The sequence below is a fragment of the Trichoderma virens genome (assembly GCF_000170995.1).
Source record: "Trichoderma virens Gv29-8 chromosome Unknown TRIVIscaffold_2, whole genome shotgun sequence".
Classification (NCBI taxonomy): domain Eukaryota; kingdom Fungi; phylum Ascomycota; class Sordariomycetes; order Hypocreales; family Hypocreaceae; genus Trichoderma; species Trichoderma virens.
In genome coordinates this window covers 2207533-2232761 of record NW_014013747.1, presented here as the reverse complement: position 1 = coordinate 2232761, position 25229 = coordinate 2207533, and the positions used below count along the sequence as shown (strand labels likewise).

At 50.1% G+C, this 25229-nt stretch overlaps 8 protein-coding genes across 8 annotated transcripts; 4 read left to right on the top strand and 4 right to left on the bottom strand.

Annotated features, from left to right (window-relative positions):
* Positions 1–918: 918 nt before the first annotated feature.
* On the bottom strand, positions 919–3791 carry TRIVIDRAFT_69519 (uncharacterized protein; the record flags this gene model as incomplete). Its single annotated transcript, XM_014105325.1, has 3 exons — positions 919–1243; positions 1298–3626; positions 3680–3791. The coding sequence occupies 3 exons, from the start codon at positions 3789–3791 to the stop codon at positions 919–921; spliced, it is 2766 nt and encodes a 921-aa protein (XP_013960800.1).
* A 4402-nt stretch (positions 3792–8193) lies between these two features.
* On the top strand, positions 8194–9210 carry TRIVIDRAFT_77874 (uncharacterized protein; the record flags this gene model as incomplete). The annotated part of the gene is made up of 3 exons (XM_014105324.1): positions 8194–8451; positions 8513–8581; positions 8646–9210. 3 exons carry the CDS (start codon positions 8194–8196, stop codon positions 8925–8927), a joined length of 609 nt encoding a protein of 202 aa, XP_013960799.1.
* A 29-nt stretch (positions 9211–9239) lies between these two features.
* Positions 9240–11877, bottom strand: TRIVIDRAFT_188864 (uncharacterized protein; the record flags this gene model as incomplete). Its single annotated transcript, XM_014105323.1, has 4 exons — positions 9240–10832; positions 11344–11347; positions 11646–11650; positions 11851–11877. The coding sequence occupies 4 exons, from the start codon at positions 11875–11877 to the stop codon at positions 9240–9242; spliced, it is 1629 nt and encodes a 542-aa protein (XP_013960798.1).
* Positions 11878–12752: 875 nt separating this feature from the next.
* Positions 12753–16568, top strand: TRIVIDRAFT_122720 (uncharacterized protein; the record flags this gene model as incomplete). The annotated part of the gene is made up of 5 exons (XM_014105322.1): positions 12753–12905; positions 12965–14417; positions 14502–14721; positions 14950–15241; positions 15372–16568. Coding segments are annotated over 5 exons (3315 nt in total), but the record flags the coding sequence as incomplete, so codon positions are not given.
* Positions 16569–18092: 1524 nt separating this feature from the next.
* Positions 18093–19438, bottom strand: TRIVIDRAFT_50283 (uncharacterized protein; the record flags this gene model as incomplete). The annotated part of the gene is made up of 2 exons (XM_014105321.1): positions 18093–18473; positions 18527–19438. The coding sequence occupies 2 exons, from the start codon at positions 19436–19438 to the stop codon at positions 18093–18095; spliced, it is 1293 nt and encodes a 430-aa protein (XP_013960796.1).
* Positions 19439–21469: 2031 nt separating this feature from the next.
* On the top strand, positions 21470–21990 carry TRIVIDRAFT_50041 (uncharacterized protein; the record flags this gene model as incomplete). The annotated part of the gene is made up of 2 exons (XM_014105320.1): positions 21470–21601; positions 21670–21990. The coding sequence occupies 2 exons, from the start codon at positions 21470–21472 to the stop codon at positions 21988–21990; spliced, it is 453 nt and encodes a 150-aa protein (XP_013960795.1).
* A 147-nt stretch (positions 21991–22137) lies between these two features.
* Positions 22138–22873, bottom strand: TRIVIDRAFT_188860 (uncharacterized protein; the record flags this gene model as incomplete). The annotated part of the gene is made up of 3 exons (XM_014105319.1): positions 22138–22419; positions 22522–22735; positions 22806–22873. The coding sequence occupies 3 exons, from the start codon at positions 22871–22873 to the stop codon at positions 22138–22140; spliced, it is 564 nt and encodes a 187-aa protein (XP_013960794.1).
* A 623-nt stretch (positions 22874–23496) lies between these two features.
* On the top strand, positions 23497–24996 carry TRIVIDRAFT_134370 (uncharacterized protein; the record flags this gene model as incomplete). The annotated part of the gene is made up of 2 exons (XM_014105318.1): positions 23497–23766; positions 23881–24996. Coding segments are annotated over 2 exons (1386 nt in total), but the record flags the coding sequence as incomplete, so codon positions are not given.
* Positions 24997–25229: the final 233 nt, after the last annotated feature.

Genomic DNA, 25229 nt, shown 5'->3' with positions numbered 1-25229 from the left:
GTTATCTCTTTATTCTTCGTAGTCTGTGAACCCCCCGCTAGATAATCTCCGCGTCAACCAACAAAATTCATGGTTTTCGAGGTATACGACTGGCGAAGAACAAACCCCGACTGAGATTCATACCACGAAACTCTGCCGCTCGCCCGAAGATTTTCATCTTGCCTTTTCTGTAACGAAGCTGGAAATTTGATGGTGAGGAACATAACACCTACCCAAAGACTCTTGGTTGCCAATCAAGCTCTATCCATGGATATCTACGTAACAACCACTACCTATTGTACGTGCGATTGATTTGGCGCCAACGTGGTGTCAATGTCAAATTTCGCTAGCACAGAAGACTCTTCTACGAAGAGCCTGTATTCTTTCACCATTATCAGTTGAACCAATGGAGCAGAAGAGTTAGCAAAAAAGCAAAGCAATATATTCATTGGTTAGCAAAGTGATTTTCCTCTAAAGACAGGGCTCTCCGCTAGGCAGCGGCGGCGTGCTTTATAGGAAGCGCCATTTCTAGCTGAAGCAAGTGATTCCAATCCGTACAAAATACTCCCACAATGATCAACCTCTTCTCACACCCTCTTTTTTTTTGGTCGTTTTTGTTTTTCTGAAAATTTTGCAGATGCGTTACATGATACAATTGAACTCTAACAATAAGTGACGCGCCCTGAGTCTGTTAGAAAGAACTGATTGGCCGCCCTTTGACACCACGGGCAAATGGTGAGGTTGACATGATGCTATTCTCAGATACTTCGTCGCAGAAAAAAGTGATAGCAGAGTTGAAAGAAAATGATGACGAAATCAAGTAACAGTTGTAATGGGTACTCATACAATCCATAAATGTGCCTGCAATAAGAGATGATTCGGTTGAACCTTGGATCGGGCTTCTCTTGTTGCAGAAGCATAGCCCGTGTTGCCTCAGTTTCAAAGCACCGAGGTTCGCTTCTTCGAACCTTGAACACCTGGATAAGCATGGTGCTTGCCGTCTCCTGGAGGCCTGTTTTCGATTTGTCTCTCTACAGTGGAGTTGGCTGATCCACCTTCGTTGGCATTTCCCGACTTGGTTGCTTGCTCCCGAGGAGAAGAGTTGATATTGGTTGCAGTGGGAGTGAGAGACGCAGTCGCATGGCCGCTGTAGTGAGGTAGAACACCCTGGGCTGTTGTAGAGGATACTGTCCCTGGAACTGCGTTGCTGCTCGATGTACCGCGTTTCATCATATCGTGCCATATGCCGCTGCTAGGCCTTGGTCTATAAAGACTTTGCGTTAGCTACAAGTCATTATAGATGAAAGGATTAACCTACCGAGTTTGGCGCAAAGAGTTGCGCCCTTTGAACACGATACTCTTCTCGTCATTTTCGTCGGGGCTGTCGCTTTCTGAGCGAGCATTGGGATTATCAGTCGTAGTCACATGGTGACGACTTCCCCTATGACCTTTTTTTCCAGTATCTTGGCGAGAATGATGAATACCAAAGGCATCACTATCGTTGGTGGACATGCCAGATTGCTGAGATGAGTCCGACTCAATGGCAATTCCCACTCCGCCTCGCCCGTATTGACGTGGATCATGTCGAGATGTTTGAAAGGGGTCGACCTCAATGCCAGCATTCTTCTCACCACTTTCAACCTGGGACGCCTTAACATGAAGGGAATCGTGTCCATGGTTATTGAGTTCCGAGTCATTCTCAGCACAATGGCTTCTCTGTGGCGAAGGAGGATAGAAATTCTTGCCATCAAACTTGGGAAGCCCACTCTGAAGATGGTGAGGAGTTTTACCCCAATACATATGACGAGCTCGGAGTTCATCTTCAGTAAGCTGTCGAGGGTAAACGTAATCAGTATCCCGAGCATGCTCAACGCTCATGCCGGGAGGAAGTTGTCCGACGAGATAAGGCTTGGTAGAAGCATCCTGTTCGTACATGGGTTCAGGAAGACCAGAGCCAAGTAACACATCCCTAGTAGCCTGGCCTCCTACAGCGCGAGGCTGGAATGGAGGAGCCAGTGCTGCTGTGACAGGCAAAGTAAGCGATCTCTTGTTGGCGCCAATATTATCAGAGACTCCTATAATCTGCGGGGCCGGGGCAACCTGAACTGCGGTGTCCTCATGGCTTGAAGTGAAAGCCCTCCGCTGAGTAGTCGGCATCTCCTTTTCAGCTCGCTCAATGGAGGACTCATCTGGCAGACTAGAGAAACTTTCAGCGCTGTTTTCAGGCTTCACACTGCTAGTCACTGGAGACTTTGATCGCCCTTCATCTGCGGAGGCGGAGTCACTCATGTCTTCCTTGGCTTGGTCTTTTGGGAGGCTCCGTTTCTCATTGGCTGCCTGCTCATCTTGAACCTTCTCGAAGTGTCCAATGGAATAGCGCAACGACTCTGCATGAAGCTCCATTGTTCGTTCGTCAATTTGGTGCTTGTTGTACTGGAGCTGATCCTCTGCCCACTTGAGGGATGAACGAAGAACTGAAAGCTGTTTCTTGGTTATCTGGCTTGCTCGGATGGAGGACTGGTGCTGTCCAGTGGAGGGGGTAGGGGTTGGTACCGAGGGGTATTGAAGAGGAGTTGACAGGGCCATTGCGTGTGGTGGGATATGCGGCACTTGCACGTTACTCTGAGCCATAGGAGCCATGACATGGTTGGGAATGAGTCTGTGGCCAGCAACCATGGGCATAATTGAAGGGGCTATAAACGCGGGATGGGTTCCCATGGCAAAGTGAGCAGCAGGTGGAAACACCCATTGGCCATTTTGAACGTATGGCCGGGTCGCATCGCCATTCTCAGGAGGGGAAGAACGAGTTGGGGTTGCATTCTCTGAGGCTCCTATTTCATCCTGCCTTTCATTAGTCGCTGAGTTTGGCGGTATCGTCAGAAGACCTGAGGCGTGGCTCATGAGAGAAGGCTGAGGTGCTCCCCCTGGTCCTCCGATACCGAACCCCATTGGCCACGGCATAATGGGATATGGGCTTGCTCCTGCTGGCGCCCCTGGCGCCCCTGGTGTTCCTGACGTCGAAGGCATTGCATGCATTGGAGATATCGGAGGCATCGCAGGCATTGCAGGCATCGCAGGCATCGGTGGCATTGCCGGAATTGCAGGCATTGTAGAAATTGCAGCCATGCCAGGTACTACGGGCATTCTAGGCATTGCAGGTACCATTCCGGGCGCAAAGCCGGGGATCATGGCGTGGTGCGGAAAGAATCCGAAGTGGTGTTGCGGCATAAGAAACTGGCCTTGCTGAAGGTCTCGGTTTGGCGGGCGGCCAGAGTTGTTGTCAGTTGCTTCCACCGCGGATTTGTCCTTGGACCACCTAGTTGTGGGCGATGGAGAACCACGTGTGTTGGGGACGATGCGGCCGCCAGCAGTCACTCGAACATGAGTTGGTGACACGACTGCTCGATAGAATCGTTGAAAGCCTTCATCCTTTTGGGCAGCTAGGCCAGTCGGAGCAGAGATGGGCTGAGCCCCAATAGCTTCCGAATCGTTGCGGCCACGATATCTCCATTCAGATTCAGTACCATCCAACTGTCTAGCCGCATCGACACGGCGGGGAGAAGTGCTCTCCGAGCCTGCAGCCATGTTGGCAGGTTCCTCCGTGATGCGGGCAAGTGAGCTCTCAACAGGCATGCGAAGGACCTCGCCTGCAGCAGTTTGTCAGCAATCACATAACAGACTAACAGAGGTTCACTCTTACCTAGCTCTTGGTCTTTGCGAAGCTTTTCTTGGAGCTGATTGTAAAGCTCTCTGTTGACAGGGGTATTCTTGAGTCGGAGAAGCTCGCCGGGTGTGTAGATTTTCCCGGCCATTGCGAACTCGTTGGCAGCAGCAATGAATGCCAATGGTTGTATCTTCCTAAACGAAGAGGGGAAAAGAGTCGAAGAGCAGTGTAAATCACTGGACGAAGGCAGTTGTGTCTGGATGAGCGTTGAGACAAACGCGATTGTGACGAGATCTGACTTCTATCAGCACAATTTGAAGGCCAATGGCGGGCAGAGCATATTGAAATTTTGCAGAAACTGAGTATGAAGAAATACTCTCATCAACGGAAGAGATTTGGGATGGGATGGCAGGCTAAATCATTGCCCGTTTTGCTACCAAGCGGCACAGCAAAATAATCAGGATGGATAAATGATTGTTCGAAATGGTGTGGGGGGGGACAAGCAACTGGTCGAAGGGGATTGCAGTTGATGTTCAGCTACTCCTTGGAATCTTGGAAGAATAGAGGGAGTGGGAGTAACTCAAACTTGACACCAAGAGATATGAAACCAAACTTACCAGACAGCTGCTAGGAGAGCAACAAGGGGTCTGTATGCATACAAAGCCTTGATCAGGCTTCCAACAGGGAACTATTGAAGACAGCAGACGCAAAAGGAAGCAGATAGGGCGGTGTTGAGGTTGACTGGTGGTTGAAAGAGTGCGGTTGAAGGTGGACAAAAGTGAAGAGCCTGTGAAGAAGCAAATCGAGCACAAGGAGCACCGATGAGCTGCTTACCTTGGGTAGCAGTGAGTACCTTCTGTAGAATTCGTTAGCACATGCGCGTCTGAGGCTAGAGGAGAGGACACTTACCAGTGGGCTTCAGAATGGGAAGCAGCGGGGGCTCGTCTTGGAAGCCGCGAGAGAGACGGACGGGCTTCGTAACGAAATGCAGGTGACGTCGTCGCCTGAAACTTGTCAGCTTTTGATGGGGAGAGCAAGAAGACTCTGCTTCTCCCAGAATGACGAAACGATTGGGGTCCTTGCTCGATTCTCGGCAATTTGATACTGAAGCAGTGCCCTCCAGGAGGGGAGTTGCAGTAGCAGGCAAGAGCCGGCAAGGAAGGAGGAGGATGATGTCGAACACCAAGAAAGTATTTGCGAATCAAGAAGGATTGTATCGAGTAAGGCTTGGGGCCTCGACTGAATACCGAGGATCTCAGTGTGCAAATACGGGCGATGGTTTTCGATCGAAGGTTGTAGAGAGTTGGAAAGTGATGGGTTGCGGTGGTGAAAAGTTGTGGGTGGAAGGTGCACTCGAGGAGCCCTTTTGTAGTCAGAAGGAACGCAGCTTCTGTGGCCAATTGGCTCGCCAAAGGGAAAAAAAAAAAACACCAAGAGACGTGGATCTCGCCGTTGCTGCGGTGCTGCGCGTTCTAGAGATTGAAAGACGGGGTTGTTCGTTTCATATTACAAGCAAAGCCGGCCTACTTCGTGAAGAGGCGTGTCGAGAGGCTGCCGGACGTGTGCCGGCTCGGCGGACCCGTAACCCCCGACAACATAATAACAGCGTGAATTCAGTGCGTAGAGAGGGCTGCAGAGGGATAATGAACATTGATTGCTATGGATCAGGACAATTGAGTCTGGCGGACTTGGTTCTGCTTTGTGAAGTGAGCTCGTTGCCTCCGTGTTAGTCCTATTCAGCCTGGTCTGGGTATACCTCTTTTGCTGGTATTAGGGGAGTGTGATTCCAAGCACTGCCAGCACAGATACTGACTGATTACTGGCTGCATAGTCCAAAAGATGTACACAGATGGCTATGCCAACATCCGTTCAATCTGACAGACAAGCGATACAAGTGCCAAGACTCTATTGTCTTTAGTCGGCTGTGGGTGAGCAAATTAAGCAGCTTCGTAAAGTGAGATGGAATATCATGCTCTTCTGGTAGAGGTTACGTCTAGATGAGCATGTTAGCAGCTGAAAGTCAAGTAGAGGTTCCTTTTGAAGATATGAATAGATATACCGCCATCTATTCTTCTTTCGCTATAGCAGTAATTGCCAAGGTGAAGGCATTCACACTCCAGAAGGCCGCTACAGCATATGGGCTTGGCATCGATCAGAGTTAACTTCGCGATAGCACATCCTACTGCGCCTGAATTCAGAATGCATAGCAAACTAAGAATACGGAGGATAGCAGAAGAGCCAGTGGCTCAGTGAGAGCTCACTCTGCTGTGATGATTATTCCCATGTAACGCGCCGCCATGAATCCCATTGTATGATCATTACTGGTCAATTACTGGCAGAAACGACGGTATTTGAATCCATTATTGGATGATTCAATAACTCTGGAAAATTGCGTGATATTTTGTTAGCAGTGAACTAGATATATGGCTCAGGTATTCTTGGGAAGATACTGGTTGATCATGATCAAAACTAGAGTAAATGGTACACCTAGGGACAGCTCGACACCGTGTATCTTGACATGAGCCAAAGCCGCAGAGGATGAGTCGACGGATTATTTCAAAAACTCGGCTCATCCGACATCAACCCTAGTTCAACCAAGGAGGCCAGATGGGCCATACTGCGCACGAACCTTCCATGTGGTCTAATTTCTGATAGACGACAGGCTCTCAGGAAATCATCCAAGTCTATCAAGCTTAATGCAAATAAGCCAATGGTACGATGCACCAAGCTGCTACCTTTCATACCCTGTCAACAGACAGAGCGGTAATTACTTCGCCCTTGTAGCATGTGCTTCCATGTTGTAAGGGCTTGGAGTGGCATGGTGATGGTGTTGAGCAAATAATAGGCGTGTTGTGGTGGTTGTGGTGTAGGATGCAGAGAGAAGAAAGTTGAGGGGAAGAGGAGGAGGAGGAGGAGGAGGAGGAGGTAGAAGTAGAGGATTTAAAAGGAACAAGAGAAGTGAAAATAAATTCATAGGTGCTTATACTTAAGTACTACAAGATATAAGCCCTTATTGATGCGAGATTGTGCGCCAGTTGCAGCATTCTTTAGCGAACTGGCTGACAGCTGGCTCAAACAATATGCCAGCTTCGGCTGCCATGCATTTAGCATCCCAGCTATGCAACCATGTCCAAGAATCGGATCGAAGAATGGCTACCGAATAATTATACTGCTATTGTCGAGGCTGATAAAAAGTCGTCCAAAAGAAGGGGAACGATTCGAATTGTGAGCTTTATGTGAAGCCGTACGCAAAGGAAACACTCAAGGGACAAGTCAACGTCAAGTCGACATCCTAAGCTATGTGTACAGGCATCACACATAGGACAAGAACTCTGTTGTTTTATTATGATTCTATTTTTTGTCCCTTTAAACAAAGGCCTCTGACCACTAGTAGAACCTACTCAAGATGTTAACCTCAGAGAGCTTCACCTAGAAGAATATGACTCGCCAGTCAATATTTACGCCATCAAGCACTCTACTTCTATTACGCATGGCAGATTCCACTAGCAAAATTGACGACAACAGTTCATTCCACATAAAGGCCTCAGTTCCCTCAATGACCGAGGTCGTTTAACAACATGTCGAGACATCTCGTGCCGGTGGATCCGCACATACCCTAGAGCCCAACATACGAGTATAACGAATCTCGACCCATCCAAATAGTAATTACTTGCGCTGTCATTGGAAGATTTCACATGTCAAGAACAGGTATATGCGCTAATTTGCTTCACGACGGAAAATGCAATTGTGGGTTTCACTGTACAGCCCAGTAAAGAACTCACAGGGCTTAAATAACGGTTTGACAAGGGCCCCAAGACAACCTGACACCCGCTAGTGCCTGCTAACTTAGTACTTCAGCCTCACCTCGTCGTCCATTCTCTGTATTTCACGTAAACGTTACGTCCAGCATCTGCAAATGCCGTCATCTCCGCTCCCAACATGCTGCCAGCCGGTCCAAAGGAACAGGCCACACATTGGCAGCTTCACCTCGACACGCCTTTTGCTTTACCAGTTTAGGTTACGGACTAGCATCTGATAGGCTCTAGTCGATCACGGAAGCAAAGGACAAATGGATCGCGGAACCCCGTCCAAATCCTACCCCGCCGCCTGTCACGAGCTATTTGCCCTAGTAGAGATATCCAATGGGCTGTCAACTATCAAGATGTAGCGGCCAAACAAGCGGGACTTCCGCGTGGAGCCCGCTGACATGTCCTCGGTAATCCGACAGAGGGAACAGACGACCGTCTACGGCCCGCGGCAGGTGGTGTTTGACTGACGTGTTGCTAAGGGCCGGAGATGGCTTGGGGCTGGAAATGGCGGAGAGAAGGTGGTTTATAAATAGCTGGATGGCCCGGGATTCGTGACGCAAATTGAGTTTGACTACCACACTCTGTGCTGCTTGATAGCTTAGTAGTTCATGCCTTGTATCACTCAAGCAATAAATTCTCTCACGTCAGACTTCTCTTTATAAACAGTCATTTCGTCTGGCTGAATTCATCATCAAACGCTCTTGTCCGCTCTCATTGCATCTGTATCCATACGCCCTCAAAATGGCCCCCCTCAAGCCATCCTGGAAGCAGCCCTCCCACCCCGACGTCCAACAAGTCGTCGTCAGCGGTGCCGACTTCATGACCAAGAGCTTGTCCAAAGTGACGGTGCCGCCTTTTGGCCTGTTCGTCAAATTGGAGTTCCCCCCTTGCACCTTGGCCAACGAACCCACCTATGCTACCGTGCAGATGGGCAAAGACGAGCATCTGAACCTCAACAGTGACTTGCTCTACATCAATCACTCGTGTGAGCCTTCTCTTGTAAGTCAACCAAATAGGCCTGATATTCCTGGCAATTTACGCAGCTAATGAATGTCATCAGCATTTTGATATGCGAAACATGAAGATTGTGGCAGGACCCAAGGGTCTTAAGCCTGGAGATGAACTCACCGTCAGTGGAACCCCTTGCCAGTCTTGGGCAAACATGTAGCTGATATAATTCATTCTTGTCACAGTTTTTTTACCCCTCCACCGAATGGAGCATGGCCCAGCCGTTTGAATGCTTTTGCGGTAAGCCAACTTGCAAGAAGATCATCACTGGTGCCAAGGACATGCCCTCCCAGCTACTTGATGGTCTCTGGCTCAATGACCACATCCACGAGCTTCTGGACGAGCAGGAGCTGCTTCAGCACCATGGCTCCTTGGCTGAGAATGGCGGCCTTGGATTGCTGCGCCGTGGAATAACGTCACGAGAACTGAGTGGAGAGATGGGCGGCGATACTATCGCCAAGGCATGATGCTAGCGGCCTCTGTATTCAATGGTGATTGCGTCATTGAAAAAGAGGTCTGGTAGCTCATAAGGATTCAACATCCAAAAGGCTACCGAATATATGGGGAAGAGAAAACGGGAAAAAAAAGAGAGAAAAAAAAAAGATTGGGATTGCTCACCAAATATTTAGAAAATGATTTAAAAAATTATATAGGTACATGAAACTGATTGCACGTATTGCAAAGCAGACAGGGAGGAAAAGGGTTGTTTGTACAAGAAGATTAAGCATAAGAAATTCAACATCTTAACACATGTTTCCTTCACACAGCCAATGCTCCTACTACTGGCTATGAGCACTGAGACTGCTTTTGATTCCGGACTTTGACAATGCTTCCATTTGCCATTCTGCGCGCTCCAAGAAGCGTCGTGCGTTAAAGGCCCTTGTAAAGCGCCAGGCCTCTGTATCAGCCATGTTCCAGGCCTCGAGCGAGGTTCGCGTTTTAGTCCCGTTAGTCGCGAACTTGTTCAATATGACAACTTGCTTGGCTCTGTCAAGCAGAGCTCGCTCACGAGCAACTTCTTCTTCCGAAGCAACAGGTCCGTTGACCCTGTCTGGCTCCTCGTCTTCTTTAGGCAAGCGATCAGCGGGAACGGGGCTCCGAGATTTCCCATCATCCATAGACTTTTCAGGCAATGTAAATCCAAAGTACCAGTCCATGTCACTGGGCACTTCATCCTCTGCTGAAAGCCACAGGGAATCGATACTATCAGCCTCGCCAGCCACAAGCTCTTTGAAACGCATCACCCTGCGATTCGAAGATACCCCGGAGCCAAGATATGCCAGAGTGACAGCACTTAGCCACGTGTCTCGAGGTGAATCCAGGATCCATGTGACGTTGATAGACTCTCGAAGGTTATCTACCAATGCAAAGGACCATGGATGCGGGACAACGCCGATTGTATAGATTTGAGGTGAATTACGGAGGCGAGAAGGCGTAGAAACAGTCATTGGCGACGCTACACATGGAAAACAATGGGGTAGATTAGGAGGGCATGTTGATGGCATTGGCGATGCAGGACAAGAGGACAGAGACTTGGCAAGCTTCAAAGCGCCAGCCAACATGGCCGTGGCATGCTGCGGGTGTGGCTTGACAACTTCGATGCCCTCGGGAAATCTATTCTGCCAGGCAACCAAAAGATGATAGTTGATGAGTTTGTTTAGACTGCGGAGGGTTTCTGCCTTGCTCCCTTTTCTGATGATTTGGGCGTACTTGTTTTCGATGACCTTGGAGCTGTAGTAAGCAAGCGGCATTTTTGTGTTGTTCACTGCGATGGTATCATCTGAAAGAGCCGCCGTGACACGTTTCACTTCGTCCATACCCTCTCTCTGTAGAACGGATTGGATTGCTGATCGAACATCATTTTTTTGTCCAATGAGGAATGCGTCATCCAAATCCGCCCATTTTGTCAAGTTGGCGTATTCTCCTTGCTGTAGCAGCAGTAACAGTGGATCTTGTCGAGGAACGGCCGGGAGGACTGTGAATTCCGCTAAGATACCCCCATTCACAGTGTCCCAGGCAAGCCATCTCATGAGATCGTCTCTCAGCTCAGACGATGCTGTCATTTTCTGTACTTGTTCGTAGCTAGGATTGCTTGTGGCCTCGGCAGCACTGAGGATAACCGGACGGAACCCTTTTGCCCACCAAGCACGGCGCCAAGTCAGCAGCAGCTCTTTTTCGGCATCCTTTTCATCTTTTGTTCTCTTTGTGGTTCTATCATAATAGCAATAGATGGGCTGTCGAGCATTTAGCGGAGGAAGCAGCATCCGCTCATTGTCGAGGGTAACAGAGCTAGAATAGGGAGTCGAGAGCCATCTCCCGTCGGCTAACCATGACGAGCCATTGTATTCGCGGCTCTTTTGGCGCGAGGGTGACTGTGGCGATTGAGATGGACGGGGTAATTCCTTGGGAGGCGCGCCACTTGCGTGAGGACGAGATATCTTGTGCTCAGATGCAGAGAGGCCCGGTGAGGCTGGAACCGCCCATGATAGGCTGCCAATCAGGAGGAGAGCAAAGAGAGACAGCAAGATCAGTAGCGCGGGGAGGCGACGAGGGGAAAGCCGAGAGAGCGGCCAGCCCCAAAGCATAGACGGCTTGAGCATACTGGTGGTGGCTTGCACAAATCAGACCCGTGCATTCGACTTAGCCCATGCAGTCAGAGGTGCAGTGCTGCAAGACCGGCAAGCTGTGGCAAACGTGGCTAGGCCGTGGGTGGCGCAGTGCTGGAAGGAATTCGAGAATGTCTTGCTTGGACGGCATAGTATCGCCGCTTTACTGCGGATATGGATGGCTCGTGGCGGCCATTGTTTGGAGCTGCGGTTGATCTTCCCTCGATGTTGTTTGCGCGAATCTGGAAATCAAATCAAAGTGGCGCGTATCACTTACGGACCTAAAGTTAATAAGGCACGTACTAAAATAAATTCCGCTGCGCCCCCACCGCCCAGTGGGGTACTGCGGTGTACCTCCCGCTCTAGTATCAGTGACAGCATCGCGGGTCGCCGATGGACAGAGACAAACAGGTACTGGTCGTTGCAGGTTCCGAAGCCACAGAAAGCGTATCGAGCCTAGAACCCCAAGATGCTGTGCTGTAGAATCGTCGGGTTGGACAAGGCGAGCGTCGATTTTGGACAAGTCATGCGCTAATGCCGACCCCCTGTCACCAGACACCTACGTTGCCCAACACTTACAGCACCTGCTGCCAATGGTAGGTGGTAGGTGGTAGGTACTATCTATGTAGCTCTCAAGTAGCAGAGCAGCTCCGAATCAGAGGCTGCCGTGGAGAGATCATGACCGCATTGCAGGCAACAGCCCCAGACACCCCACCAAGGCTGAGTCCCAGGTTCTGTCCATCTCTTTTAATCTTCCCCTCCACAGGTAACTTGCTTAACTTACTTGTTGGTTGAACGGGGTAAGGATCATTGATTCTTCGTTCCAGCAATACTTTGCTTCTGCATTAATGTTCCGAGGTCAAACGCCCGTCAACTCGTCTGTGCGTGACTCACCTACGGCTCGCCCATTTCTCCTGCGGCCGCTCTGCGACTCTGCAACCAGCTTTCATTTCCTCGTCGGCCTCCAGATAGATTAAACAAACGCAAGGATTCTGCATGCAGTTGGACAGCATCTAGGCCCATGTGCGAGGCTGTCCAGTGGACACATCTGCTCTGCTGCAGACAAGGACATTTATAGGTCAAGGGGCCCTGGCTGTCTTTGCATGTAATGGAATGGTGCTGCCTTACCTACTTAGTATTTGATTGACTGCATGTGGCCATTGCTTTTCGCTGCATGGTATGGATGCTGGTACTAATTCATTGACCTAGAGCACGTCGTTTCGCCTCGTCGAGCTTCCACCTCTCATTGGGCTCAGATAATATCGTCCGTGTAAGGATAGACGCAGCGGCTCAGACCAGTGACTGGCTACTCCAACTTTGGTGATTCTCTGACGCTCACTTCGACTCTCTCTCCCTTTCTTTCTCCTCTGTTCTCCATCCGTCGGAAGATAAAAGGTGCCTTTTTTTTTCTGCCGCCACCTGCCGCCAGTCCGACAAACTCTCTGCAAAACTTACTGCACCCAAATATAGACGAACATTCAATCTTTTCCTCTTCTTCTCTATTTCTTCTTCTCCCTCTCCCTCTCCACTTCTCCATTTCTGCGTTTCTCTATCCACGTTTGGTCCATCTTTGCATCGGCGTCACCAGCGCAGGCTCGCTTCCGCCGCAATATCGCATCAACGACTAATCAATCGCTAGATGGCTGCGTGCTGTCAGACGTCAAGCCCTTGAGAAGCTCGTCGATCATGGGCCTAAAGCAGTTCAACCAAGATATAGCCGCGTCTAAAACAACAGATATCAATGGAGTATCCAACATTCAACGAGGAGACTCTGATGGCGAGGTTGTCTTTACCTGGTCTTCCAGTGATACCACATTGTCCCTCGATATTCGAGTCTTGGTCCTTGGTAAGTGTCAATATGCCTGACTGCCACCCTGAAGCTCGAATACTAAAGCTAGTCAGACGTCGACTCCTATCCAAAAGGCTCGAGCGTAATGATTTTCACAGATTCGGAGCATTCGGCTGTCGATGTCCCCTCCCTCCTTGAACGTTTGTCGGCTTCTCTTGCAAACAAGAATATCCAGACCGTCATAAAGGCCGTTGCGGACAAGCTTTTTATCAAGGTAGAGACCAGCGCTGAAGCGGATGGAAATGATGCATGGGATGCCGACTCGGACGATGCGTTAGGTTCTTTTGATGAGGAAGAGCTAGAATCAGAGTACGAGGATGACATGGATGACGACTACACTTTTCAGTCAGCCTCCTCTCGGCCACCTGCGAACCAACTTGGCGAGAGTTCACTTTCATCCATCCGTCTAAAGAAAGACTTACGAACGGCTCAATCAGCCGGTATCTCAGTGGGAATTTTCCCTAGGAGGCCTCTTCGAGAAGCCGAGTTCTTTTCCCTATCCCTCCGAGCAAGCAAGCTTGGTATCCCCGAACATGCTCTGGAAGCGTGGGGCCTTGAACCTCACGATTATGTCGTTCTCTTATGCCGATTTCCGTCGCCTTATCCGCCTATTTCGAAGCTTTTAAGTGACAACAAATGGAAACCGCAGTTTCGTTTTGGGAAGTGCTCAACGCCCAAGCCGTCTATTAGTACGGCTCGTTTCGCATTGTCGACTTCATCTGGCGCAATGGACGACAAGGCCAAAGATGCTAGCGGAAGCTTTATGCCTCTTTACATATCCAACTCAATCAACATGCTTATGAATCATGAGTTCCTAGCATTACTAAAGATAAGACGGGGTGAAAGTTGCTCTTGGGATGGAGCTCTAAATCGCTTCAAAGTGCGCACCATGGGTGGCTCTCCGGCGGATGCAAACATGGCGGATGCCAACATTTTAGACAATGACACATCCGACCCTCCAGTTTCCAAACACGCGATACCATCATTAAGCCATGACTATGCCTTAGATCAGGACGAGGATTTCAGCCTTGCTATGGTCGCTATGCAGCTCGCACTACGTCGCTTTGCCCGCTGTACAAAGTATTGTATGGTCTGTCACCAAAGGCTAGAAGATGAATTTGAGGCTCTCAAGCCCTATATCTGCTATGGTCCTCTGTGTGCTTACCAGTTTACGACCCTTGGCTTAGGCGCAAGCATCGAGCATGAGATTGTCAGCAACCCATACGTCGTTGACATCCTGGTTAGCTTCTTTGCTGCAGCTCTTGGCAGCCCTAAGAGCTTACGGAATTTCCCTGTTGGCCTAGGCATGAAGTGCATTTACACTGGAGTTGAAGATAAAGCGGCAGTGCGTATCGCTGCCGAAGCTTGCTTTTACGACAGGACAATTCGCTTTGGTCCAGATGCCTATGGAATGATGAACCCGAAGATCAGGGTGGGCGATTCGCTCATGGTAGTCGTCGGGGGCTCGGATGACATTCCAGTGGCATCACTACTCCAAGGAGGTGAGTAATTCTACTACTTTTTACTGTCCTCTACAATCCATGTTTATTCTGATCCAAAATTTCAATTCTAACTTTCCTATTTAGATTCTGAGAGACATAATTGTAAAGTGACAGACATTGTAGCTAATCTCTACAAATTTGACGTCCTTACAACCTTTACAACCCCCCTGGACGTGCTGCCTTTACGGGAAGATGAACGGCCTACGGAGATTTCGAATGCTAAAAGAGAATGGAAAAAGGTCATAATATTTCAGTATTCTTACGATATCGATAATCTCAACGAGACTAACCGCTCTGCTGCTCTGTCCATGGTACTACGCGGAATCCCATCTGTTTTAGACATGAGGGAATATCTTTTGAACCATCCGAACCAGCGACTCTCCTCCTGGGGTCGCCTTGACAAGAATTCACTCACTCTTCTACAGTGGATCATATCTTCGAATAGATCTCTCATCCTTCAAGCCGATGCAGTACCGAATTTAGTCCAACCAACACAGCAGCTTGAGGATAAAGAACCGTCAAATCCCAACAGAGTAAAAGGATTACCGCCCCAGTGGATGCAGTTCCGCTTTTTACAAGGAACTCCGGAACGAGAAAACCTCTTTATGAAAGAGGTTACTGCCGTATCCCAGTCTAAAGGGGAGCAATCAAAGTTCCCTACCATCTTTGCCTGGCATGGTAGCAGTCTTCAGAACTGGCATAGCATCATACGAACAGGCCTCGATTTTAATACAGTTCAGAACGGGCGCGCTTATGGAGACGGGGTGTACATGAGCAATGATTTCCTAGTCAGTTTGGGTTATTGCCGAAAAAATCCACTCGCGGTAGTAAGTCCATGTCTACACTTTGGCGGTCATATCAGCAAAGCATCTATGGCTCCCCTTACAAGTCCCCCCCCCCCCCCCCCCCATCTTCGTTTGATAAACTACTTTGCTGACTTTTTCTGTGTAATAGGAAGTCCGCTGGCAGAATTCTATGCTCAAGCCTTCTGCCGCCATCAGCATCTGTGAGGTCGTTAATCGATGCGATCAGTTCGTGAAAGTAGCGCCTCATTATGTAGTCAATCAAATCGAATGGATCCAGTGTAGGTATCTATTCGTCTCTGTAGATCCAACACCAGAAGCTACACGGCAGCCATTTCCCACCAAGCCCAGAGAGACATGCACGGGACACGTGCCCCAACAGCCTTCAAGATCGCTCACTTCTACCAGTGGCGTAAAGGTGAATATTCCCCTGTCGGCACTACCATCGAACCGTCGGCAACTCGGCCAAAGTAGCAATACAGTTGATGGCCTTGAGCCATCTAAAGCATTAAACCCGCCAGAGATATCGTTTGACAGCGACCATGGCGAAACGGATCACGAACTCCTTCTAGATTCCGAGGAGGATGACGCCGACGACGATACAACGCGCTCCTCAACTAAGCGTCGAAGCTCATCAATGGACTCTATGGATAAGAGAAGCCATAAACTCAGCTCTGCAGCATATGCTCAAAAAATGCCCAGTGAGGATGCGGTTGTGCGACTCACGACTGAATTTGTGCCTGGAAGTCTGGATCTGGGATCTCTCCCAAAGCTCCCGGATCCGAGCTGGGCATCAACTGCTCCAACTGCACTCAAAAGCCTGAACCGCGCCATCAAAGAGCTGCATGAGATTCAACTCCGCGAGAACCTCACATCCCTTGGATGGTACATTGACTTTGAGAAGATAAGCAATATCTTTCACTGGACTGTTGAGCTGCATAGTTTCGAACTTGAGCTTCCTCTGGCACAAGACATGAAAAAAAGGGGCTGCACCAGTGTCGTACTCGAATTTCGCTTTGGAGCCAATTTTCCCTTCTCCCCTCCCTTTGTTCGCGTTATACGGCCAAGATTCCTACCATACGCCAGGGGAGGCGGGGGCCATGTTACGGCTGGAGGAGCAATTTGTTCCGAGATGCTCACCAATTCAGGCTGGTCGGCAGTGATGACGATGGAAAAGGTCCTTTTACAGATACGCTTGGGACTAGAAGAACGCGAACCTCCAGCGAGATTAGATCCGGCTGGTGGAATGAACAATATCCGCGACTACGGCATCGGCGAGGCTGTTGATGCCTACCAACGAGCCGCGAGATCACATGGCTGGGCGATTCCAGAAGACCTCACGGCGATTGGGAAAGCCTGGACAGCTGGGGCAACTTGAATGGGGGCAAATGAGAGTCTTGCATTCGCTCTCTCGCTTTAAACTACGATTGATTGGACGGAGAAGCGAAAGAAGTAACTTTGTATGAATGGACATGACGTACTGAGAATAATGAATCATGGGGCAAAGACACATAGATTGCACTGAGATAGATGAATACAGCATAGACGGCGTCCCCCCCCCCCCCTTTTTTCCCCCCCCCCCCTTCTTCTTCCGTTTGTTTTCTTCTTTTCTAACTCTTGTCTTATCCTGTTCTCAGCCAATCTTTGTAAGCATGTACTTGGTATAGAGTAGTAATCAATCCTACGGCCAAAATCAAGTTCTCGGGAGAGGCTAAAAATGCTGTGAAATATCCCTCTTATTTCCTCCTACATGGAGTGTAGATCATATAGAAGCATTCCGAAACCAGCTCTACATCTTGGGAGAAGCTAAAGATGCTGTGAATAAGCAAGTCTCTCCCTCTTATTTCCTCCAACTTGGAGTGTAGATCACATAGAAGCACGTCGAAATCAGCTTCACATACACAGACACATACAAATGGAATGGATACTTGAGACGGCTTTTTCTTCAATATGTTCAATTTATTTCTTCATAAATGCTCTTGTTTCTTTTTTCTCAAAGTGGCATTTTTTACTCCCTACGGCCCTTTGATGCAAAAATAATTACACAATGTGTTCCCTCCTTGACGCCGAGACATGAAACTAGCACATGCGGCGCGCAAGCACACAGGTTTTTTTTTTGTTTTCCCGGAAATCCCAAAGTCTACGATGCCATTTTACTTTCTATATGATTTTCTCAATATGTTGCGCGGGAAGAAATAAAAGCAGCCTCCCTGGTGTTTCGAAGAGAGCTATAGGTACATACAGCACTCTATCAGCTCCTTCGATGACAGTAATGTCGATGTTGTGTATAGCAAAAAAAAAAAAAAAAAAAACAGAAGAAAATACCATAGTGGAATGGTAGGTGACAGGGTCTACGTGCCTAGCTACGTAGCCCTGTAGAAACAACCAAATAAAGCTCATGCCGCTGATAAAGGCCCCTTGCTTCTTCTACTTGGATCTTTTCAGAGATATTGTCTGAGGCCAATCAGGCGTTCCAAGGGGTTTCGCTCAGGATGGCCAATCGAGTGGATGCATGGAGAGCTGAACGCTTTTTGGCGGTATAAAACAAGAGAATGGCCACACCTCCCATAAATATCCCCAGATGGCAGTAAGGCTCAAGGTGAAATAATGTGTTTTTAAAACCGAGTTCAAGAGCCACTGTGGTGTGCCCACAAAACAAGGGGGGGCGGTGGAGGAGGGAAGAGGAAAAAAGGAAGAAAAGGGGTTAAAAAAAAAAAAAGACAGCCCAGACCAAGTGACTCTCAGAAATCTCAACCGCCCCAGCAGATTAGCCCGTTTCCGTTTGCTCCCTCATCAGCTGCAATGATAACATCGCGAGATCCATGGCTGATCCATCAACACAAAATTAGCATCTCTCTCCGTCCAGCCCAACTTAGGCAAGTTGGAAGAGTACGCTAATAGACTCGCCGTGGTGGACGCGGCGGATGGCCTCAGCAAAGACTGGCGAAATATCAAGCACTTCCAATTTCGGGCACAGACGACGATGCTCCTCCTGCGGGACCGAGTTGGTCACAATGACCTTGTCAATGGCGGAGGCATTGACGCGGGCAATGGAATCTCCACTGAAGACGCCGTGGGTGATGAGGGCGTAAACTCTAGTGGCGCCCTCTCGCTTCAGCAGCTTGGCAGCGCGAGTGATGGTGTTGGCCGTATCGGCAAGGTCGTCGACCAAGATACAGACCCGATTGGCAATGTCACCAACCAGCATCATGCTGGCATTGCGGTGGTCGGTAAACTTGATGGGGCGACGTTCCTATGGGGGGTAAAACATGAGTCTCGAACAAGAAGATCATGGGGTCATATTACCTTGTGAATGAGTGCAAAGTCCATGTTGAGACTGTCCGCAATAGCGGTAGCTCGCTTTGCACCACCGGCGTCGGGTGAGACGATGACAGCCTCCTTGTAATCGGGGATGTGGGTTTGAATATAGTTTTGGAGAAGAAATTTACCGTATAGGTTGTCGACGGGAATGTCGAAAAAGCCTTGGTATTGAGGGTCGTGAAGGTCCATGGTGATGATGTGATCGGCGCCAGCGCAAGTAAGAAGATCAGCAACAAGGGTGCCGGCCTGGGCAACCCATTGCTTATAACCAGGCTTGGGTTGGAAGCCTTTGATATTGGTCTGGTTCTCGTAATCGTGAGTCGTAAAGCTTCGTTGTGAGAGATCGGGGTAGACTCCGTTAGAGCCAACGCTGGAGATGGTATCTGATCGCTTCGGCAGCGAGTCGCCATTAACTTCTCGAGCGCCATTCTCCGAGTTCTTGGAGAGCTTTTCGGTGAGGCCATTAACCCCATTGGTGAGGCCGGCGCTTCGCGGTCCGCCAGGCCGCGGTGTGGGAGGAACACTCTCGAAGGTGTAGTCCTTCTTAGAAGACTCGGATGGCTTTGACAGAGGAGCGCCGGCTTTGTTGTAGGGCCAGTCAGGTTGTCTTGAGTAAGGGAAGAGAGGCACAACGGCGGTGACGCGCTTGGCGGAGCCAATTTTGCACGCCGAGATCATGATGCAGAGGTCGATGAGGTTGTCGTTGACATGGCCAGAGCCGGACTGGATGATGTAGACATCCTTGCCACGGACAGAGTCCTTGATCTCGCAGCGACTCTCGCCACCAGAGAACTTTGACAGAATGCGGTCACAGGCCGGGATGCCAAGGAAGTTGCAGACGTTTTCTGTCATCTGGGGGTGGGAGTTGCCTCCCAGGACAACAATGTTTCGAACCATGGCGACGGCGTCAAGAAGCAGCAACTAAGACAACAGCCTTGGAGATGAGACGAGGTCTCCAATTGAGCAATTCCAGAGATATGGAGGGGTCGCGTGAGGGCTTGAGCGATGCTCTTTTTTTCAGCCAGACCCGCCGTCCGTCAAGTGGGGAGCAGAGTTACAGGCCGACGTCAGATGCAAAGCCGTGGTCCAGAGATCTTTGCCGATTGCGGCCGAAGCTGGAGATGCGGGAGGCGACGGAATCAAGGAGCAAAGACCAAGGCGGCGATGGCAGAGCCTCGAAGCAGCGGAAGCGGCAGCAGAACAGCGCGAGATGTTGCTATAGCAGCATCATGACCAAATGAAAGGAGAAGGAGATAGAAGAGGGAGAGAAGGAGAAGGAGAAAAAAATAGAGGAGGAGGAGAGTAGAGGCTCTGAGTCAGGACGCCGATTCGACGGCTAGCAGGAAGGCGGAACTCAAAAAAAAAAAATCTGATGCGCATTGGGAAAAAAAAATTGACCTACCGCATACCGGCCTGCGTCTGTTGCCGAGACGTGCATGAGTGGGGTCGGGGCAGGCTTCAGCGAGATGCGGTTCCCTTCAGGCCAACTGCAGAGGCCGGTACAGGGCTAGACGTGCTGTAACTGCACCTGGACAGGGCCCCTTCCCCCGCTGCCGCCCCTCCACTTGGTGCTAGGCGGGGGAGGGAGATGATGAGACACTGTGTCGGACACTGTATTGTGAGAAATGCTTAGTACCTACTACTGTACAGTACCTACTCATACAGCTCTTGGAGAGGGAGGGAGCCCAGTTCAAGGTAGGTAAGTACATACAGTAGGTAATTGGTACTTTTTGCATGCATGTGCCCGTGATGGATGGAGTATGTGCTCAATAACGGGCGAGGCGTTTTCCGCAGACGAGATCAGATGCCCCAAAGACGCTGGATGTGCGAGAACATTGTGGGCGCCACTGGCTGAGCCACGGACTCGAATGAATAGCGCTCACTGGAGGGTGACGACTATTTCTAAAGGATGAGCCTAGTGAGCTGTTCGGGTCGAGAGCTGGGGATTGCGCAATTGCTCCTAATTTACGATGCAAGAGCTGTTTGTTTGCAGTTGGCCGGATCCAAGGGGATTAATCCAACAAGGAACATGACGTGCTTGAACCGACGACAAACAAAACAAGCGGTGGCAGTCCATACAAGCCCATACTAGGTACGTATGTATATACCCTGTTACCGCCATTCACAACACAGAGGCAGTGACGAGAAGCAGCTAGCACAAGCGACATGGAGCGTGTCGTATTATTACTTTGCTCTGACGAGGCCAGTTCGTGAGGCATTTGCCATCCATGGATATCTTTGCAGGGTCTCGAGACTTGGATGCAGGGCTGCCATGTTTCAACACGGCTAGTGCAGCTTAGTGCAAGTACCTACTACTTGACGTTGGCGCAAGTTCGGCATTCATCAATGGCAAATTTTGCATTGAAAGCATCTTCTTTACTGCCTCTATTGCTGGTATACAGCTTCATGCTAGGTAGAATATCGCTTGGCGCAACCAAACATGCGGTGACGATGCTCTCTGACGCCCATCTTCATTCTCATCAAATACCTCTGCTGCCTGCATGTGATATTGGTTCTAGTGGGCAGGTACTAATAATAAAGGCTGCATGCTGGATGCTACTTGGTGCGAATACACTCCTCGACACTGTACAGGGTAATGTTACTTTAGCAGTAGCACAAGCCACGCGAGGAAATTTTTAGCGGCCTTGTCTTTGGCGGTCTGCACCAGCTATTCGGAGGGGCAATTGGCGCTGCTCTGATTGGACCGCCGGATGGTCGCGAGAAAATGCTTGCGTCCTCCAATCTTTTCTTAGATCGAGGCGTGTAGCAGCGATTTGGATGCGACTGCTCAATAAGAGCCTTGTTTGTCCTGCTTAACAACGCAAGGGGCATCATATTATCCAAGACGTTTGCACTAGCCAGAATATTGCAGCTACAGTCGCTCATCTTGCTCTGCTAAGCCGGGGAAAGCAAGCATATACCACCACCATGAAGGTCGTCGAGGCTCAGGCTGCTGTGCTCAGTAACTATGAAGTGCTGCAACATCTGACCCAGCAAAAGGACCGATATAAACAGAGGAAACGACGCGGCCCTCCTAACCTGGAGACGGTCGTCAGGGAGGTTGGTTGCCACTTGAGACAAGATGAGAGTAGTCCACAGAGCCTTGATCACTAACTGTTCTATCTTAGCTCATCCAATATCTGCAGTCACATCCCAATCCATTGAGCCAGAAGCCCAGCACATACACCCCCAACTCCATCTCTCAGCTGCTTGAACGTCTGAGTCCTTATGAGCTCTCCAAGGGAGAGGTTGTCATGATTCTCAACCTTCGACCAGCTTCGGTAGCAGCTCTTAACACCGTCATCGAGGAGATGGGAGAGCGCTTCAGCGACGAGCAGCAAGAGGAAATGGTAACCATTATTCTGGAAGTTTTGGGCCAGTTCGAGGCAGCGGGGCCTGATGCGAACGGCAACGCAGACGACGCCGCGGAGACTGGAAATGTTTCATGAAAGCCTCTTTGGCTACAGCCACCAAACATCAGGTCAGACGAAAGGCATGGACCTCTCTTTTATTTCGGTTGAATGAGCTACGAAAAACAACACTTGGACACCTCCATCTAATATTCCATATGGGAATCACCCATGAATCGAAACGGCTCACATGATTGTGCAACCACCCTCGCTCTGTCCTCCCTTCTCCGTGGTCGTCTTGACAGCCGTCTTGCAGATGTCTTCAAATGCAGGCCTCACCAACTCTCCCGTCACCGCTGAGCATTCGACATAACGATCTGCTCTCATCTCTTGAGCCATTTGATAGGCATCTTGTGGGTATATGATGCCATTCGGGTCATTCTCAGACCGCAGGTCTCTCTTCAGCCCCATCACTACCACCGGCAGGGAATCCATGCGAGAAAAGGATTGTTTGACCTCATTGATCCACTAATAACCATTACTATGAATTGTATATATCAAGGAGAGCAGAGAGACAGATAGATAGGAAATTGAGGGCAACATAAAGAAAATAAGCACATAAATACTGACATATCTCTTCATGTTAATAAGGCTCAAGCGCTGGCTGATGTCGTAGCAGATGACAATGACGTCGGGGTCCAGCAGGCGCCAGTTTTCGGGACTGGAGGTGTCGTAGAACTCGAACCGAAAGCTTTTCGACGATATATTGACCGAGAATATATACGGCTGGTCAATGTCACGAAGCAGCGGGATCGGGTTGATGTCCTCGCCAGCCCTGACTCTCCTGTCATAAAAGCCCGCCGGTCAGTAGATGTCTACAGTATACTATCCTACACGATTCGGTCTCTACTAACGAGAGAAATGTTGTTTTGCCGCATTTTTCATCTCCTACGAGAAGCAGCTTGACGACTTCATCCTCCATTCTTCCTGAAGAAGATCTCGCGCATTGGGTTGGAGAGAGAATGAGAAGAAGAAGAGAGATGGCATTGGATTGAATCCGCCCTCGTAATAGCATTGACAACTTGAGTGGCACTACTTATCTCACCAGCCACACTTCACAGGGCCATCAAGCCACACCCATCAACTCGAAAAACAACCCATCAAAGCCCATTAACAGAGGAAATAAAAAATCGCCAAAGTAACTCAAAAAATCCAATTGGCTATGGAAATATCAAATACTCTACACAAACTCATTACATGCGACCTTTCCACCAGGGGAATCTAGGCCGCAAGATTTGTGGGGGTGCCATAACGAGCTGGCCTAGTAGGGCTAGAGAAGGATTTCACTGCCGTTTATCAACCGTCAACAATTTGGATCTGGTTCGTGAGAGGAGGTTGAAGATGTCGGACCACGGGAAATATAATAACTGGACCAAAGCCGGCCTCATCCAGCGGGTCAAGGAGCTGGAGAATCAGCTGAAGACGGCCACATCTTCGGTGCCCGTCTCAACGCAGGATCAAGAATCTCAAGGCGTGGGAGAGGCCGCTCTGCAGGAACAGCAACATAAACAGCCGCAACAACAAGGGGGAGATGGAGCAGCCCAGCCAGTCAAGAAGCCAAAGGGCAAGAAGAAGATGGACCCGTCCAAGTATTCCACCCGGTACATTGCCCTGAAGCTGGCGTACCTGGGCAAAAACTACGGCGGCTTCGAGTTCCAGGCCATGGGCAACCAGCCGTCCATCGAGGAGGAGCTGTGGAACGCCCTCACCAAGGCGTGCCTCATCTTCCCCGAGGACGAGAAGCTCGTCGACTTTGACTGCTGCGAGTACTCCAAGTGCGGCCGCACAGATCGCGGCGTCAGCGCATTTGGCCAGGTCATTGGCTTGAGGGTGCGCAGCAACAGGCCACTGCCCAAGAAGCAGCCCCAAGACGACGAGGTATCAGAAAACCAAGAACAAGAAGCATCCGGGGCAGATCAGGGCCAACAGCAGGAGGAAAATAAGAAACCCGAAGTGCAAACAAAGCCCTTTGACGACATCCGCGATGAGATCCCCTATCCTCATGTTCTCAACCGCCTGCTCCCCAAGGAGATCCGCATCCTCGCCTGGTGTCCGTCGCCGCCTCCCGACTTCTCCGCCCGCTTCTCGTGTCGGGAGCGTCAGTACCGGTACTTCTTCACTCAGCCCGCCTTCGCCCCGACGCCGTCTCACATCGAAGGCGTCCCGATGAAGCAAAGGACCAGGAAGATCATGAAGCCCGGCTGGCTGGACATTGAGGCCATGCGCGACGCCGCGAAGCGGTACGAGGGCGAGCACGACTTCCGCAATCTCTGCAAGATCGACCCGGCCAAGCAAATCACAAACTTCAAGCGCCGCATGTTCGAATCAGACATTGTCGAGGTCAAGGATGCCGCCTCGGCCCTGCCGTACCTCAAAGCCGCCGGCTTCGCCCCTGAAGATGTGGCCCTGGACGATTCCCCCTCTGGCGGCGTATACCCAAAGGTCTACTACTTCCACGTCCGCGGATCTGCCTTCCTCTGGCACCAGATCCGCCACATGGTCGCCGTGCTCTTCCTCGTCGGCCAGGGCCTTGAGCAGCCGTCGCTTGTCAGCGAGTTGCTCGACGTGGAAAAGAACCCGCGCCGCCCAAACTACGTCATGGCCGATGAGGTTCCCCTGGTGCTCTGGGACTGCATCTTCCCGTCCGATCTGAGCGTGTCCACGGCGTCTCACCGCAAGGACGATGCGCTGCAGTGGGTGTACGTCGGCGACGATGGGCCGAGCGGGCGGTTCGGCCAGTTTGGCATCATGGACGATGCGTGGCAGATGTGGCGCGAAAGAAAGATGGACGAAGTCCTCGCAGGCCAGTTGCTGCAGCACGTCTCGTCCCAGGGCAACGGCGGCAGCACGACGGTCAAGGCGGCAGCAGCTGGCAGCGCAATCAGCACAAAGGTCTTTGAGGGGGGTAACGGTGGAAGGCTGAGCGGCAAGTATCCAGGCGTCATGAAGATGAAGCTCCTGGAGTCTGCAGACGAGCAGAACGACAAGTATGCGAAGCGGAAGGGATATGCGGATGCCGAGGACATGAGAGCGAAAAAGGGGTTCAGGTCCAATAAGCCGGAGGAGGGCGATACCACCATGGCTGATGAGTGAATACAAGCAAACGATGAAATGAATAAGTAAACAAATAAATAAAATTAAAAGGGGTATATAGATTTTTGGTTCTGGAATACATATCTCTTGGAAACAAGGCGCTGACTGCTCTCTATAAGTGCTAACATGCTAACAAGAACTGCACATCTCATGAGCACATTATGATATCCATCTCTACTCCCACT